At 45.8% G+C, this 18,287-nt stretch overlaps 1 protein-coding gene and 1 pseudogene across 1 annotated transcript; both read left to right on the top strand.

The window, feature by feature from the left end:
• The window catches only part of LOC117042194, a 51,612-nt pseudogene that overhangs the window by 14,543 nt on the left and 18,782 nt on the right, over positions 1-18,287 (top strand).
• Positions 6,683-15,503, top strand: LOC117042201 (oocyte zinc finger protein XlCOF6-like). Its single transcript, XM_033141726.1, has 4 exons — positions 6,683-6,884; positions 7,050-7,176; positions 12,050-12,133; positions 12,827-15,503. Exons 1-4 carry the CDS (start codon positions 6,810-6,812, stop codon positions 14,950-14,952), a joined length of 2,412 nt encoding a protein of 803 aa, XP_032997617.1. The 5' UTR covers positions 6,683-6,809; the 3' UTR covers positions 14,953-15,503.

Here is an 18,287-nt window from a genome sequence, read left to right as displayed (position 1 = left end):
CTTCAGTTTATTTATTTTTAATGCTTTTTAATTAATTTTCTTACTTAATAGACAAACACACACAATAGAAAACCAAAATAATAAAATGACAACAAACCAAAACAAGATAGGAAAAGAAAAGTAATACATACATACATACAACCATAAATTCTTACGTATGGATTTATGTCACCATATTCTTCATCCCAATTTCTTTTCTTCTCTAAAAAATTCTGTCATCCTGTAAGCAGGTCCTTTTTATCTATTTGTTAAAATGCTCCTTTTATCCTTCCTTTATTTCGACTGTTATCCAATACAGTGGTACCTCAGGTTACATATGCTTCAGGTTACATACTCCACTTACCCAGAAATAACGCTTCTGGTTAAGAACTTTGCTTCAGGATAAGAACAGAAATCGTGCTCTGGCAGTGGGAGATCCCATTAGCTAAAGTGGTCTTCAGGTTAAGAACGGACCTCCGGAACGAATTAAGTATGTAACCAGAGGTACCACTGTACTATACTAATAATCCATAACTGTCGTGTGCAAAAAAATAAAGCTAATCCAGGTTTTGATTTGGGGACACTCTTTTTTAGATAATATCTATAAGTTTCCCATTCCTTTTGGAATTTTTGTTTGGGCTGTCTCCTATTTGCATCTGTCATTTTTGCCAACTCGAGATTTTCAAATAGTTTATCCTGCCACTCCTTTTTTGTTGGTACTATTTCACTTTTCCAATTTCTAGCTATTAATATTCTTGGTGCCATTGTGGCCTATAGTAATATTTCTTTTTTCGTTCAGGATATCAGAACCTAAAATACCCAAAGGGAAAGCTGCTGGGTTTTTTAAATAAAGGTTTGCTTAAACTTTTTTTCTCCCACTCCTCGTATATCATATCCCAAAAATTCTTTCTTTTTTTGCGACCCCGCCATATGTGAAACTTAAGTGCTTCAGTTTAATAATGTACATACAAAATGTTTACAGACTCATAGGGGAGAAATCATTTAGATGTATGGAGAGTAGAAAGTTTTTTCCCTCAAGAGTTCACTTCTTCCTTGAGATGAACAGGTTCCTATAGGCAGAAATCAAATTTAAATGCATTCTGTGTATGTGATATTCTGGTGTTTCAATGTAAAGTTGTACATTCATGTAGTAAAGTAATGAAGGTAACATCTCACAATACTTAGTAAAGTATAAGTTGCTTTGTATCGGCTGAGAGTCGGCTGAATTTCGGTCTTTGGTCGAGAGAGTTGGAAAGTTGATGTTTGGAGTTAGGAATGGATAGTTGTGAAATGGGGAGTGTGAGACACGTGGTGTTGGTTTGCAAAAAGAGTTGGTTAAACTAGTGTTATAGGAACAGCAGCCTGACACGCATTGTTTTAATTGCAATAAAGCAACAAATAAGAGACAGGCTGAAGGCATTCTCTGCATAACATTGGTAATCCATAACATTGGTAATCCTGAAGCCCTCATACATGTTTTATAGTTTATACATTAATAATGATGCAATGTGAAGAGTAAAGTGTTCAGAAAAAAATTCTGGTGGCAGCAGGAATAAAGGGGATGTTTAGTGGAATAAGGAAGAAAGTCTCGGCTCTTAGCTGTTGTAAGGACGCTTAGTGGTTGCTCATGAGTAACAGTCCAAGGCAAAGAACTTCTAAAAACTAAGTTCTTCATTGTGCAAGCTATATACAGCAAAGCAAAGTCTCAAAACGTCCTTTCCCTACTCATCAGTGTCCAGGAATGAACTCTTTTGGTTTCCCTTCCAACAAAGCAACTTCGGGAGCCTGAAGCCCCTCCTTCTCCCCCTCTGTGACCGACCACGTAGCGTGGGAACTTGACCTTTATCTCTGCTTTCCCGGTGGTGTTCCGGCTCTCCAACCCCTTCTAAGCCTTTGCATAGCCTTTCTGTCTCCCCCTTTCCTTCCCCGCTGGGGGAGGGGGAGGAGGAGCTCGTAAACAAGGTGTACTCTAAAAGCTCCTGCGATGCCTGCCGCAATGCCGGCCGCAGTGGGGAGGGGGCTTTCCTGACAGCTGTGCATCTTGCATGAGGTGGGAAGGTGGCAACAGGGCAGTGTGGGCTTTGCCAGAGCATCTAGAAGCAAGTGGCAGGTGACAGGAGAGTGTATAAAATACATCATTGGAAGCTCATGCCTAATTCTCCCCAAATTGTCACCCAGAGGGGAGAAACCACAGGAGAACTTCCTACAAATCCATGAACTGCCATAAGGGTGCAATCACCTCAGGGCATTTAAGGTAGAGAGGCGAGAGGCTCCCTCCAGATTTGCAATCAGGATTCAATGTTGTTCAGTCGTTCAGTCGTGTCCGACTCTTCGTGACCCCATGGACCAGAGCACGCCAGGCACGCCTATCCTTCACTGCCTCCCGCAGTTTGGCCAAACTCATGTTAGTAGCTTTGAGAACACTGTCCAACCATCTCATCCTCTGTCGTCCCCTTCTCCTTGTGCCCTCCATCTTTCCCAACATCAGGGTCTTTTACTATTACAGCCAACAAGAAACTTCCTTCCAACCGATAGGACACAGGGAGGGGTCCACGTGTGTGAAGTTAACCCTTACCTCTCCATCTGTGGCACAAACACAACTCTGGTGGAATAATGGAACACTTTTGGAAAGAAAAGATGCTTTAGGTACCAGTGAATCCCCTGGTTGGACCATTTTGACTCCTAAGCATCATGTGGCTACCCCAGGGCTACTGCTTTTGTGACAAGCACTACTACTACTACTACTACTACTAACAATAATAATCTGATTGGGTTGCCCCAGATACTCTGGACAACTTCTGACATAATAAAAACACACAAAACATCAATTATTAAATGCTTCCTGATACAGAACTATGTATTTGGAAAGTTGTGTACAGTGGTACCTCTGGTTACTAACAGAATCCATTCCGAGGTCCGCTCGTAACATGAGGCACGCTTTTGCTAATGGCACTTCCTGCTGCATGTGTGCGATTTCTGCTCACATCCTGGGGCAAAGTTTGCAACCAGGAGTGGCTACTTCCAGGGTGGCGGAGCTTGTAATCCGGAGCGTGTGCAACCAGAGGCATTCGCAACCAGAGGTACCACTGTAGTTGTTTATCTCTTTGACATCTGATTGGAGGGCACCACTACCAAGAAGACCCTCTGCCTGCTACCCTGTAACTTCTCACAGTGAGGGAACCACCAGAAGACCCTCAGAGGAGGACCTCATTGTCCAGTCTGGATGATGGGGATGGAGACGCTCCTTTGGGAATACTGGGCCAAGGCTGGTTAGGCCAACACCAACATTTTGATGTGCTCGCAAACATTCTGGGAACCAGTGAAGATCCTTTAGGACCAGTGTTATATGGAAGCTGACAACAGGACAATAAAAATGGATTCTTTGCACACTAATGGTTGCCAAGAGGCTGATACTGATGAACTAACTGGAAGAATAAAAACATGACAACAAGACAGAAGATACAACACATGAATGTAGCTTCGAGAACACTGTCCAACCATCTCGTCCTCTGTCGCCCCCTTCTCCTTGTGCCCTCCATCTTCCCCAACCTCAGGGTCTTTTCCAGGGAGTCTTCTCTTCTCATGAGGTGGCCAAAGTACTGGAGCCTCAGCTTCAGGATCTGCCCTTCCAGTGAGCACTCAGGGCTGATTTCAGTGAGCCCTCAGTGGGAATGACTTCTGAGTAAAAACCCTTAGGATTGCACAAGAGTCTTACTCAGAAGTCAGTCCCACCGAATTCAATGGGGTTTACTCCCAGGTAGTTAAAGACTAGAGCAGCGTTTCTAAAGGGGGGGGGCATATGGATATTCCAAGGGGGCCACAGGTGAAGATCGTCTAAATGGGGGGCCAGGGCACGAGACTGGGGGGGGGGCACAGAGGGAAGTGAGAAGTGAAGAAAAGAAAGCATAAAGTGGCCGTGTTTCGCAGTGATTTATAAATAAAAACTATAAATTAAAATGGTCTATGTACAAGCAAAACGTTTAAATAGCACGGGTGGGGGGCAAAGGAAGGAAAGAAGGTCAGGAGGGGGCCATGGTTGGAAAAAGGCTGAGGGACACTGGGATCCAAGACCGGCGCGCGGGGTGGGGGGGGTGTCCTTTCTCCCTCCCCCTGGGTCAATGAACTCGCTTCCTAGAGAGGCCGGAAGTGACGGAGGAGGGCGGGAGGGGGGAGAGGCAATGTCGGAGGGGTGGGGTCTCCATGCACATCCCGGAAGAGAAGGAGGCCTGCAAAAGAGGAGAGAAAAAAGGTGCAACATTTTGGGGGGGGGTTGATTTGGGGTGCAGGGAGAGAGAATAATTTGATTTGCCTCCCCTTGAATTTACAAACAGGGCAGCGGGGGGGGGGGGCGGGATGAAAGCAAGGAAGGTCTCCCCCCTTTCCCTCTGGGAACCAGGAGTGGCAATCTGCAGTTGGATGCAAGGGGTGGGGGGTTGGGGGTGGGGTGGAGGGCCCCCCTTCTCCAAACAAGGTTTGCATTGCAGGATCCTCTTGGATCAACCAGCCTCCTTGTGGGGGAGGGGGAGACATTTGCTGCCTGAAAGGAACCAGAGAAGGGCTCTCCCCCCCCACCCCCTATGCCACCTGACCCCCCCGCCCCCTATGCCACACTGAACCAGTTGTGCCAGTTTCACCCCACGACCATGGGTCCCCGGGGCTGTGGGTGCCATGCATCGTGCATTGCCCTGGCACCGAAATTTGTGGGTGCCTGGCCCTTTTATGGGGAATTGGGTGGGTGCCCAGGGAGTTGGCACCTGTGCACTGAAAGTCGCCAGGTGAAGCCCCCACATCTTAGACCCGGCCACTTAACCCATTCTTATGTATTTCTTCACACTCAGCCTGGAACACAGCCCCCCCCTCTTGGCCTCCTGCATCAGGGAGCCGGTTTGGACGGGAGGGGTGGGCTGAGCTCCTCCAGGACCCTGATTTGCCCCCCTCTGAAATCTGCTGCTGAAGCCCCTGCCTCAATGGGGCAGAGATCCGGGAGTGCAATCAGCTGGAGAACAGAGTCGCCTCTGGATTGGGAGAGAGGGAGGAGATTTCGAGTTGGGTGGGGGGGTGAGAGATGGACAATGTCAAGGGAAATCGGCCTCCGGAGCTTCCTTGGTAAGAAATAGGCTATTGTGAGAAGGAAGCAAAAGGAAACAAGGATTTGCTTCTTGGGAAGGGGGAGGCCCCCCCAGCTCCCCTTTCAGAAATCCTAGTCCGGCAGGCTGAGGTTGCTTTGGCACAAAGGAAAGACCCTTGTTGGGTTTCCCATGTTGGAGGGGGGGTGCAGTTGGGGAGGGTTTGCTGTGCTGCTTTTGTGCCCCAAAACCTTAGGGAAGAAGCGCATTTTCGATTTCCTGATGCTTGAAAAAGCACCTCTTGAGTTTTCCTCCTGCTTGGCAAGGGAAATGGGCCCATGGATGGCAGGATTTGATTTGAAACTGATCAAGGTCTCAGGAGCCCTTTAAAAAGCTTCAAGGCAAAGACTGGAGGAATTAAAGAAATGCCATCTCCCCAGCTGCAATTGAAGGAAAGAGGGGGAAGGAGATTAATCTCTCCCCCCTGCGCAGACTTTGATGCTGTTTCTTTCCAAAAAGAGGCTTCTCCAGATATCCTCTTGGGAGTTTGTCGGAAGGAGATTCAAAGCACCCAGGGGTGGGAGATCTGGCCTGTCTTGCAGGATTGGCCCAGCGCAGAGGTGCTGAGGGGCTTTCTCTGCTGGTGCTGCCAGCCTCACTCCTGCCTGGCCTCGTCCCCATCCAGGTTGCCAGGAGGGCCTTATAATACTGTAGCTGATCTAAAGCCAACCACCCGGGCAATGCTCACACAGGAACCCTGCAAGGTGGGCTAAAACTAGGGTGAAGAGGCTCATTTTGGATTTCCTGGAGCCTGGAAAAGCACCTGATCCGTTTCCCTCCTACTCAGCAAAGGAGGGTGTCAGGATTTGAAACTGATTAGATTCTTAGGGGACCTTCAAATAGCCTCAGGGCAGAGACTGAAGAGGAATTAAAAGTCCCCTCCCCAACTGGAATTTCTGGGGACAGAAATGGATTCGAGGGGGGAGCACAGTCTGGCTTCTCTTTCAGGATTGGCCCAGTGGAGGGGTCCTGAGAGTCTTTCTCCTCTCTTGCTGCCACCCTCACCTCAGGAGGGCCTAGTAATGGGGGGGGGGGGATGAAAGCACAACAGCCCTGTAAGGTGGGTCAGTCTCAGTAAAATATAGCTGTTGTAACTAGTGTGGGTGTGTTCTCCAGCCAGAGGGCCACATTTCCTCCTGAACAGTCGTCCAGGGGTCACATTCTATTGATGGGTGCGGCCAGAGATCAGAGTGGGTGGAGCTATGGGTGCAAATTTGACCTTTGTCCAGTAGCTACATTCATTCCAAGGGTCCTTTCCAGCCATGCAATAGGAGGATCCAGGGCAGTGATTTAAAAGGGGGTGTGGCCTGGGAGATTGCTGAGGCCTCGAGGGCTGGATTTGGCCCCTGCTACTGAGGTTCCCCAGCCCACAGTTAGGGTGCTGGGCTTAGACCAGGGAGAGCCACACTTTGCTACGCAGCTCCTGGGTGACCTTGAATTAAAGGTCTGGAGACATGTGCAATTAATGCAAGGATTGTTAAAAAATGTGTAGTTTGATGCACGTTTTGCCAATTCCAGAAGTTGTCCAGCACTACTTAATATTGTTCCCCAGACAAAGGTCTGCCATCTGTGTAAATGTCTGCCAACCTAAATAAAACTGCCTTTCTCTATTGTTCCTGCCTTGAAGTACATCGTGACAACAGCTGAGAGAGTCCCAGAAGTGGCCCAGTTTACGCCTCCACCAAATCGCCTACAGGCAGCGCAATGGCCTCTGAGACACCCTCTGAACGGTCTCTTCTTAGAGGTGGAGTGGAAAGAGGAGCCAGGCAGCTTCCTCAGGTAGCGAAAGAGCAACGGGAGCAGGAAGGAGGCAAGAGGCACAGATGGGACAACCCAGCCTCCCTTTGTGTTGAGTGGGGATGATGGGGACCTTAGAGAAGCTGCTGCTGCTGCTTCTTCTTCTTCTTCTTCTTCTTCTTCTTCTTCTTCTTCTTCTTCTTCCAGGCCCTCTTGACCTTTGAGGAGGTGGCTGTGTTTTTCACAGAGGAGGAGTGGGCTCTGCTGGATCCTGGCCAAAGAGCTCTGCACAAGGAAGTCATGGAGGAGAATTATGAGATGGTGGCCTCTTTAGGTAAGGGCACGTTTTTATTCCTCTTGGCTGCTAGACGTTGGAGGTGCCATTTATTCATGCCGTGTAGTGACAACTGCTGCCTCCTCCTCTCCTTCCCCCCAAATCCCATGTGAGTGAGATACTCTCTATTCTTCAGGGCTGCGGGAGAGCTGCCACCCTCCTCTCCCCTCCCTCCATCTTGTAGAATTGTAGGAAACCCCAATAATTTATTTATTTATTTATTTATTTATACATACCCTGCGGCTCCCAACAGAATATTAAAAATAAAATCTACCATATGTGGTGGGTTTGTGAGAAGGTTAAAAGTTATTGGGAGTCAATATATAATGAGTTAAAAAAGATGTTACAATATGCGTTCCCAAAGGTACCAGAAGCTTTTTTGTTGGGGTTAATAGGGAATGAAATTGCCAGGAAAGATCAAAGACTATTCTTATATGCCACCACTTCAGCCAGAATTTTACTGGCACAAAAATGGAAATCAGCTGATCTACCAACAATTGAGGATTGGAGAATAAAATTATTAGAATATCTAGAATTAGCAAAAATGACAGGGAGAATTAGAAATCAAAGAGACAAAAAGGTTCAATCAGATTGGAGTACATTTATTGAATATCTGAGAAAACATTGTAAAGATATGAAAACACTTCCCTAAAGCACCCACAACAGATGGCCCCACCTCTCTCGCTAAAGCCGCTGAAAAAGGGTAGGGGGCACAGCAACTGCCTCCGCCGCCTTTTCAGGTAGACACCCTCCCTGCAGGGCTGGCTCAAGAGAGTCATGAATCCCGTCCGCGCGCACGCACACAAACACACACTGCCCACACCCCGTCCTCCTTGAAATTGCTTGAGGAAAAGGCAGGGTTGCTGCTTGAGGAAATTCTGTAGATGTGAGGGACACTCCTCGATGGAGGGGGACCCGCTGAGAAGAGGGGAGAAGGGGAAGAGAAATCGGGTGGCTTGTGCACCCTGCCTAGCTGCAGCTGCTACAGTCTGCAGTCATTGCTGTGTGTTTGTGTGTGTGTGTGTGTGTGTGAGAGAGAGAGACAGAGGCAGACAGACAGAGAGACAGAGAGGAAGCTGCACCAGCCCTGATTGGCACGTCTAGTTCTCCCCTTTTTTATCCATTTCCATGCCTCCTGTTTCGCATTTGTGTTTACCGTATTTTTCCGCTCCATAAGATGCTCCTGAACATAAGACACACCTAGTTTTTAGAGGAGGAAAGGGGGAAAGCCCTGATTTTTTGAGGATCAGCTCAGATTTGTGCAGCTTTTTAACAAAGGGGGGAAAGCAAAGCTTTTTTTTTGCAAAGGGGGGGAAAGCAAAGCTTTTTTTTGCAAAGGGGGAAAAGCAAGAGGAAAAGCCCCATTTTTATGGGGTTCAACTCACATTTCTGCAGATTCTTAAGGAGCCCTTTCTACAGTTTGCAGAAAGATAATCTAATCAGCCAGTTACATGTGGCTGGGGAAACAAACAGCCTCCCTCTGCAGGCACATTCAGCAACGGAGGCCTGGGCAAGGGGGGGGGGCAGAGGGAGCCGGGACTCTTATCTCTCTCCCGATCTCTTGCTGATCAGCTGCTGAGCGGGGTCCTTTCAACACCCCCTTTTCTCTTTGTAAAATAAAAAGCATGATCCTCTTTTGGCCCCTGGGCAATTCGGCTCCAGGGACCACCATTCGCTCCATAAGACGCACAGACATTTCCCCTTACTTCTTGTGAGGGAAAAAGTGCGTCTTATGGAGCAAAAATTATGGTATTTTGAGCTTGCAGATGGAATGAATGAGAGATAGCTACGTTGGTATTACCACCGAGGCGGGTGCTGGAATAATCACACGCCCTTTTGTCCGTACTGTATGTCTAAAATGCCGCTCGAGCAAAAATGAAAATGAAAAAAAAAGGCAGTTGTGATGGACGGCAGAGCCGGACCAGAGTCTGACCATTCAGTCCCTCAGAAATTCCACCAGAGGGATGGAGCCTCTCTCTGATTGGCCAACAACACTTTTGGAGGGAAAATAAAAGCAGCCATTTCTGAGGGAGAGAGTTTGATTCGAGAGAAGATGGAGAGGGATTTTTTTTTTTTTGTGGGTGGGAGTTAGGGAGGAGGATAGGATTTGTCTGAGGCAGAACTGGTTCTGATTTGAGTTGAACACCCACCCTGAGGAGACTGTCCTAAGCAAGAGGAAAGACCCTTACAGCTTGGATAGGGAGAGCCAGTGGAGGGTCTGGGGAAGGTCTTGTCCTGGGAGGGCTGACTCTGAGGCAGGAGAAGCAGATCCTGGGGGAATTCAGGCTCCCCCTGGGTCTCCTTCCAGTCAGGAGGGGGCAGTTCTTCAAGGGGGGAGGGGACCCCCTGGGTCTGTTACACCATTTTGGAATTACCTCAGGTGTGGGGTTGCTTAGAGAGGGAAAGTGCCCCCTTGCTCATGGACCAGGGCATGGATCAGTGAAGGAAGCTGTGTTGTATTATTTAACCGAACCACCTCTCATAACCAAGTAACAGAAAATGAGCCAAGCATTTTGCCACCTATTTTGGAAACCAGAACACCTGCCTGAAGTGTACCAACTGATTTCTTTAGCAACTGAAGTTTAAGAAGAGCTGTGCCTATAGTATTGTGTTTAAGCTTGTGACATCTTTACGTCTAGTTTTAGTAATAAGTTCTACTCGAAAGAACACATCTCCTGACCCACTTGGTTCCACAACCTCTTTTTTTTATTTAGTGAAACTTTTCCTGTCTGTTGGATCAACTCCTGCCTGAGACTCTAATCACTAAGCTTTCCCTCAGAAAAGCCCCCCTCCCCCACGATAACCCATGGTAAATGGTAAAACTCGGTGTAATTGGCATGCAGTGAGGTATGTGCGCAATATTTAATGGGGGGCAGTTAACGGGGTGAGTCCGCCGCACTATTAATTGGTGATAAGTGGTTGGATCCGCTACGGTAGCAAAATAAAAAACTCCAAAAATGTTCACAAAACGGAGAGGCTCTATACCTCTACCTTATTTAATGAACAATTTAATGAATTGTTTTATGTTTTTCTTGTGATTTTATTGGTGTTAGCCGCCCTGAGCCCGGTTTGGCGGGGAAGGGCGGGTTATAAATAAATTATTATTATTATTATTATTATTATTATTATTATTATTATTATTATTACCTGTCTTAGAACTACTCCATCCCAACAGTGTCATGTGAATTGGCCTTGCTTGTTGGCTCCAGGTAGAGAAACTCATGGACAGGGAGCCCCGGGGCAAGAAAGCTGTGGGAAGGTGCACAGTGGGGAAGCTAAAAAATGTGTTTTATATTTTTATTTATTTTTCATTTTATTTTGACAAAGTAATAATCATAAATAAATAAGAATAAAAATGTGCACCCCACCACCGAGACCATTCCATTGTAATTATCCAAGTTTGACCCCTTTCCATTTTAACACTGCAAATTCTACACACACCCTCCATATCTCCTCAGAATCATTCTTCCTGCATATTCCTCATCTTACCTTAATGGCACATGTTAATTTATCATTAATAGCTGTATCCTACACCTCTCTATACCATTCTTCCATTTTATATTATGCTTGACCCTTCCACTTCCTAGCCATCATAATTCTTTCATCTGATGAGTTTCCTGTAAAAAAATATTATATCTGCTTTATCTTTATTCAGTAATGTTTCTATCCTCTTTTTCCTAATTGACCCCAGCCCTTTAATGTTTAAGGTTAAAATCCTTATTTCATTATCCATGTGGTACCTCGGTTTTCAAACGTCTCCGTTGACTTAACATTTTGGTTTTCGAATGCCTTAAACCCAGAAGTTAATGCTTTGGTTTTTGAACACGCCTCAAAAGTCAAACATGCCGTGCGGCTTCCACTGAGTGCAAGATCCTGAGGCCTAGCTGTCAGCTGCTGGGTTTCTGGCTCCAGAACTCAAATGGTCTTCCATAACGGATTACGTTCGAAAACAAGAGGTACCACTGCAGTAGTGTTTATTATTTCACTACTCCAGATTATATTCCTGCTTGAAAAGTTTCTTAAGGACTAACCTGTATTCTTTGCTTCATAATACTTGTTCTTCAGAGTAAGAAATCCATCTTTTAAAATATTTTCTCTGGGAGCTCTCAGTTTCTGCTGCTTACTCCATGGCCAGCAGGGTCCTCCCCCCAAATGTGTATTTTAAATGCTGGTTTTTATGTATGTTTTTTGTTTTGTTTTTGGACTAAAATATTATAAGTTGTGTTGAGTTCTCATACTCCCAAAAGTAACATATACATTGAATAAATAGGCAGCAGCAGGAGGAAATTGAAGGTAGGGCAGGATCTGGTGTCTTGAGTTTTCCTGGTCCACAGTGCACATCATCAGACTGCAGCCCATAGAAGTTTAGGCCACAATATGTTTATTAGCCTTTAATGGGCCACCAGATATTTTCTTCTCTTTGCTCCAGAAGATGATTATTTTTTGAATATTTTTCCATATGACATAAATTAAGGTAAAGGGACCCCTGACCATTAGGTCCAGTCGTGTCTGACTCTGGGGTTGCGGCGCTCATCTCGCTCTATAGGCCGAGGGAGCCGGCGTTGGTCCGCAGACAGCTTCTGTGTCATGTGGCCAGCATGACAAAGCCGCTTCTGGCGAACCAGAGCAGTGCACAGAAACGCCGTTTACCTTCCTGCTGGAGCGGTCCTTATTTATCTATTTGCACTTTGACGTGCTTTCGAACTGCTAGGTGGGCAGGAGCTGGGACCGAGCAATGGGAGCTCACCCCGTTGCAGGGATTCAAACTGCCAACCTTCTGATCAGCAAGCCCTAGACTCTTTGGTTTAACCCACTGCGCCACCTGGGTCCCTTATGACATAAATAGCAGGTCTCTTTTACTTATTCCACACAGGAGAGATTCTGATACCCAAGTCCGAGCTCATCTCCTTGCTCGAGACAGAAAAATACAGAGATGTTGTCCTGGACAAATGGAGAGGTAGGTGCTTCCACTTTGCTGTGACACTACAGGTTTGTTTGCTTCATTTCAGTGAATATAAAAAGAGCCTTGCTGGATCAGAATGAGGGACCATCTTGTCCAGCATCCTCTTCTCACACAGGACCAACCAGGGAGAATCCCATCAACAGGGCCTGAGTACCAAAGCTCTCTCCCCATTCATGATTCCCAGCCACTTGGATTCAGATAAATATTTCCAAAGGCGGAGGGAGAAGATCAGTTGAGAACTAAATGACAGCTACTGAAATGGTGGGTGGTTCTGACAGTGAAACACAACAGAGCAGCTTCAGGAAGAAAATAGTGCAAGGTTAGGGAATGTATAGATCATGGAGGAAGGAGAAAATGGACTGCATATGCATATTTGCATTTGCAGTGGTGAAACTCCTATCACCACTGGCCATTGGACATGCCTGCTTGGGCTGATGGTACTTTGAGTTTAACCATATCTGGCTACTACCTCTGCATGGAAGGTTCCTTTGTGCTCAGAGTTACTTGGGAGCTGAAGGTTGTACTAGATACTAACAGTTTATGAAACTATTGTTAGGAATTATTTCCTTTCCTGAAAATCTGGTCAGTTGTGTAAAGAGAAGGTGGTGATTGGTCTTACTGTGTGTTAAGTTCTCTTGTTCTCTTCCTTGAAATCCTAACAAGATTTTATTCTCCCCTACTCTCAAGCAGACGATGGAGACGGGAGTCAGAATTCTGAAGGGCTATCTGTGAAGTGCTTCAGTGTGAGTGAGCATCTTATCACAAATCTACAAACTCACACAGCGAAGAAACCCTTTACATGTATGGAGTGTGGAAAGAGCTTCAGTCGGAATGGAATTCTTACTGTACATCAACGAATTCACACAGGGGAGAAACCATATAAATGTATGGAATGTGGAAAGAGCTTCAGTTGTAGTGGAAAACTCCCTATACACCAACGAACTCATACAGGGGAAAAACCATTTAAATGTATGGAGTGTGGAAAGAGTTTCAGTGACAGTGGAGCATGTACAAAACATCAACGAACTCACACAGGGGAGAAACCATATAAATGTTTGGAGTGTGGAAAGAACTTCAGTGAAACTGGAGCACTTACAAGACATCAACGAATTCACACAGGTGAGAAACCATTTAAATGTATCGAGTGTGGAAAGTGTTTCATTTGTAGTGGAAGCCTTAGTGTACACCAACGTTCACACACGGGGGAGAAACCATATAAATGTGTGGAATGTGGGAAGAGCTTCAGTGAAAGCGGAAAACTTACAAGACATCAACAAATTCACACAGGAGAGAAACCATTTAAATGTATGGTTTGTGGAAAGTGTTTCAGTGATAGTGGAGCACTTACAAAACATCAACAAACACACACGGGGGAGAAACCATTTAAATGTATGGCATGTGGAAAGAGCTTCAGTGAAAGTTCCCAGCTGACTATCCATCTACGAACTCACACAGGGGAGAAACCATTTAAATGTAAGGAGTGTGGCAAGAGCTTTAGTCAGTGTTCCCACCTTACTATACATCAACGAACCCATACAGGGGAAAAACCATTTAAATGTATTGAGTGTGGCAAGAGCTTCAGTGCAAGTGGAAAACTTACAAGACATCAACGAATTCACACAGCAGAGAAACCATTTAGATGCATGGTATGTGGAAAGAACTTTAGTCAAAGTGGAAGCCTTACTGTACACCAGCGAACTCATACAGGGGAGAAGCCATTTAAATGTGTGGAGTGTGGAAAGAGCTTCAGTGAAGGTTCAAAACTGAGCGTGCATCTAAGAATTCACACAGGTGAGAAACCATATAAGTGCTTAGAGTGTGGAAAGTGCTTCAATGTGACTGAACACCTTTATATACATCTACGAACTCACACAGGTGAGAAACCATTTAAATGTATGGAGTGCGGAAAGAGCTTCAGGGATAGGGGAAAGCTTACTGTACATCAACGAATTCACACAGGGGAGAAACCATTCAGGTGTACGGTGTGTGGCAAGAGCTTCAATCGGAATGGAATTCTTACTGTACATCAACGAACTCATGCAGGAGAGAAACCATATAAATGTATTGAGTGTGGAAAAAGCTTCACTGAAGGTCCACAACTTACCATACATCTCCGAACTCACACAGGTGAGAAACCATTTAAATGTATGGAGTGTGGAAAGAGCTTCAGTCGGAAAGGAATTCTTACTGTACATCACCGAACTCATACAGGGGAGAAACCGTATAAATGTATGGAGTGTGGAAAGAGCTTCAGTTGTCGTGGAAAACTTACAAGACATCAACGAATTCATACAGGGGTCAAACCATATAAATGTATCGAGTGTGGAAAGTGCTTCAGTGAAGCTTCGAAATTGACTATACATCTCCGAACTCACACAGGGGAGAAACCTTTTAAATGTATAGAGTGTGGGCAGAGCTTCAGTCACAATGGAATACTTACTGTACATCTACGAACTCACACAGGGGAGAAACCATATAAGTGTATGGTTTGTGGAAAGTGCTTCAGTGAGAGTGGAAGCCTTACTCTACATCAACGAACTCATACAGGGGACAAACCATATAAATGTTTGGAGTGTGGAAAGAGTTTCATTTGTAGTGGGAAACTCGGTGTACACCAACAAAGTCACACTGGGGAGAAACCATTTAAATGTATGGATTGTGGGAAGTGCTTCAGTGAGAGTGGAGCTCTTACAAGACACCAACGAACTCACACAGGAGAGAAGCCATTTAAATGTTTGGAGTGTGGAAAGTGCTTCAGTGAGAATGGAACTCTTAGAAAACATCAACGGTCTCACAGAGAAGCAGCTGTTTAGATGGAAGGAGTGTGGAAAGTGTTTCACTTATAACGGAGTTCTAAATAAACACCTACCGACTCTCACAGGGTAGAACCCATTTAGTTGTATGGAGTGTGCCAAGTTTTCCCCACAAAGTTCACTTTGTTCCTCATGTCAGCAAACATATAGGGAAAAACAAATTGTAAATACATGGAGTGTATTTGATGTTCTGGTGTTTGTATGGAAAGTTGTACATATACATATTAAGGCAATGAAGGTAACGCATCATAATAGTAAGAATAATGAAAGATACAATGTACTGTTAGGAATATGCAGAATATGACCCTGGAGTGAACATGTGCTGAGACTCAGCTGATATTTGGTCTTTGGCAGAGAGAGTTGGGAATGGAGAGTTGTGAAAAGTGGAACACGAAAGTGGTGTTTAAGAAGCAGGATTAGTTATAGAATCCTAGAACTGTAGAGTTGTCTCCAAGGGTCTTCTAGTCCAATTCCCTGTTATAAGAACAACAGCATAAAGCCCATTTTTATAATTGCAATAAAGGAACAATGAAAACACAAAATGACTGAAACCATCGTCTTATGTCCTGTGTTGTTTATATTTTATAAATTCATTGTTTTACAATACCTTCTCATTCATGGCTACCTTAACAACTAGGTGGATGAAATCCCTGGTGGCCGCCGGAATAAAGAGGTTCTGAGGGGAACAACCAACATGGGGAGGGAAGGTGGCACAAGGAAATGCGGGCATTGCCAGTGGTTTCAGGAGAGTCATTTCCCTGTGGAGAGAGGAATCTCTGTGGACTGGACATGGTTTAGAGCTCAATGTTGAGCCTACCAAGAGGCTATAGTGACGGTGAAGAGGACCTTCATAACCACCTCTACTGCATCTGCAGACAACAGCAGCAGGAGACTCAGGTGTTTTGCAATTTAACAGAACCACCTGCGCCATCGTGGCCTGGTAAGGACCTCAATGATTTTGCAAAGTTTTTTGCAGATAAAAGTCACTCAGATTTGGAAAGAGGTAGACTCCACCATGGGATCAGGGCCTGGGCAGGAGGGTGCTAGAGTCTATCTAGTCAAGTTGTGTGGGATCAGTTCCAATGATGCACCTCCGAGGATGTGGACAGGCTGCTTGGACACCTGTCTCCTTGAACCTTGCCCATTCTGGCTCATTAAAGTGAACTGGGAATGGCTGGGTGATGGGCTCTGCGAGGTGGTGAATGCTTCCCCCTGTGAGGGAGCCTTTCCAGACCCGCTGAAAGAGGCGTTTATTAAACCGCTTCTTAAAAAAACATCTTTGGACCTGGCCAATATGGCCAACTATTGCCCAGTCTCAAATCTTCCATTCTTGGGCAAGGTGATTGAGTGGGTGGTTGCTGAACAACTCCAGGCATGCCTGGAGGATGTGGACCATTTGGATCCCTTCCAATTCAGGCCTCATCATGGGACTGAAACTGTGTAGGTCGCACTGGTCAATGGTCTCTGGTGGGCTAGGCACAAAGGTGAAAGCAATTTCCTCATTCCTCGTTCTGGATCTCTCAGCAGCCTTTGATGCCATCAACCATGACATCCTTCTGGACTGTCTAGAGGAGCTCGGGGCACTGTTATACAGTGGTTCCACTCTTTCCTCCTGGGCCATGTCCCGAAAGAGTCTGACCCTTGTTTATTTAGTTGATTTCTGAGTTTGAACTCTTGCCTTGCGATCTTGGGGGGCCATGTTCCTGACACCGGATGATAACCAGCTCTTCCTCTCCTTTAAATCAGAACAAGTGAAGGTGGTAAAGTTCCTGTGTGTCTGGAGGCGGTTGCAGGATGGATGGCGGCTAACATATTGAGGTTGGATCTTGACAAGATGGAAGTACTGTTTTTGTGGGACAGGGTGGGCACGTGTGGAGGACTTCCTGTGTAAGGAACCTGGCTCCCCAGGACCCAGTAGACAAGGCAACGTTGGAGAGTGAGCGTGCAGATGAGGCAGAAGACTCAACTTTCCTAGCTGACACCCCACAGCTTCAACCCCCCCTTCCCTTCTGGACCTGGAACTCTGGTATCAGTGGGAAGGGAAGGGCTGAAGCAGAGCCAATTAACCCTATCAGCCTGAGGAACAATGGAAACACAAATGCAGGCGTAAGGGTTGTTGGTGCCGATCTTGTTGGGGCGGAGTCGTGAGGATTCAGATTAGGACATCTTTGAGGTGGAATGGTTGTATGTGAGAACCGCTCTGCAATTACGTTTGTAAATAAAGACTAATTGAACTCATTAGAACTGTTCCCGTGCCTGCTGGATTGATCGCTGCTATGATCAATATACCTTGATCCTGAATGAGGTAACTATGCCCCTGAAGGACTAGGTGTGCAGCCTAGGAGTCATTTTGCACTCACAGCTGTCCATGGAAGCACAGGTCAATTGTGTGTCCAGGGCAGGTGTCTACCAGTTCCATCTGATATGCCTGCTGAGAGTAGCCAGAGAGACCATATAACACCAGCCCTGTAAGACCTACATTGGCTCCCATTATGCAGCACAATTCAAAGTGTTGGTGCTGACCTTTAAAGTCCTAAACGGCCTCAGTCCAGTATATCTGAAGGAGCGTTGCTACTCCCATCATTCAGCTCAGACACTGAGGTCCAGCTCCAAGGGCCTTCTGGCATTTCCCTCATTGGAAGAGGACCTTCTCGGTGGTGGCGCCTGACTTGTAGGATGCCTTCTCATCAGATGTCAAGGAAATAAACAACTATCTGACTTTTAGAAGACATCTGAAGGCAGCCCTGTTTAGGGAATTTTTTTAAATGTTTGATTTTTTAATTGTCTTTTTAATATTCTGTTGGGAGCTGCCCAGAGTGACTTGGGAAACCCAGCCAGATGGGCAGGGTATAAATAACTGCCATAATACCACAGAATGATCGCTCCAACCACACTGAAGAAGTGTGCACGCACACGAAAGCTCATACCAAGAACAAACCTAGTTGGTCTCTAAGGTGCTACTGGAAGGATTTTTTGTTTGTTTGTTTTGACTCTGGCAGACCAACACGGCTACCTACCTGTAACTAACACTCTAGTAATGTTATTTTAGAGGTTTCCTCCCATCGTTGGGCAATAACTGCAGTCTAGCTGCTGTGAACAGAAAGGAAATTAATACTTTCGATTGAAGCCTAGAATATGGGGTCAAATATTGTTATATTAAGGCAAATGCCAAATTCGGACGGATAGATTGTTTATTGGAGGTCTGATTAAAAAAAAAAAAACTTTCCCCAAGAAGACTTGGACCACCAAACGTGAAAATAGGAATCCAAAACCTTCTGCATGCAAAGCAACTGCTCTACCACTGAGCTGCACCCCCCCCCCCATAACAAAGCCTA

This window comes from Lacerta agilis, chromosome 2 (genome assembly GCF_009819535.1).
Source record: "Lacerta agilis isolate rLacAgi1 chromosome 2, rLacAgi1.pri, whole genome shotgun sequence".
NCBI classification, from domain to species: Eukaryota; Metazoa; Chordata; class Lepidosauria; order Squamata; family Lacertidae; genus Lacerta; species Lacerta agilis.
Note: the sequence above shows the minus strand (reverse complement) of the source record. Positions and strands in the feature narration are given on the sequence as shown.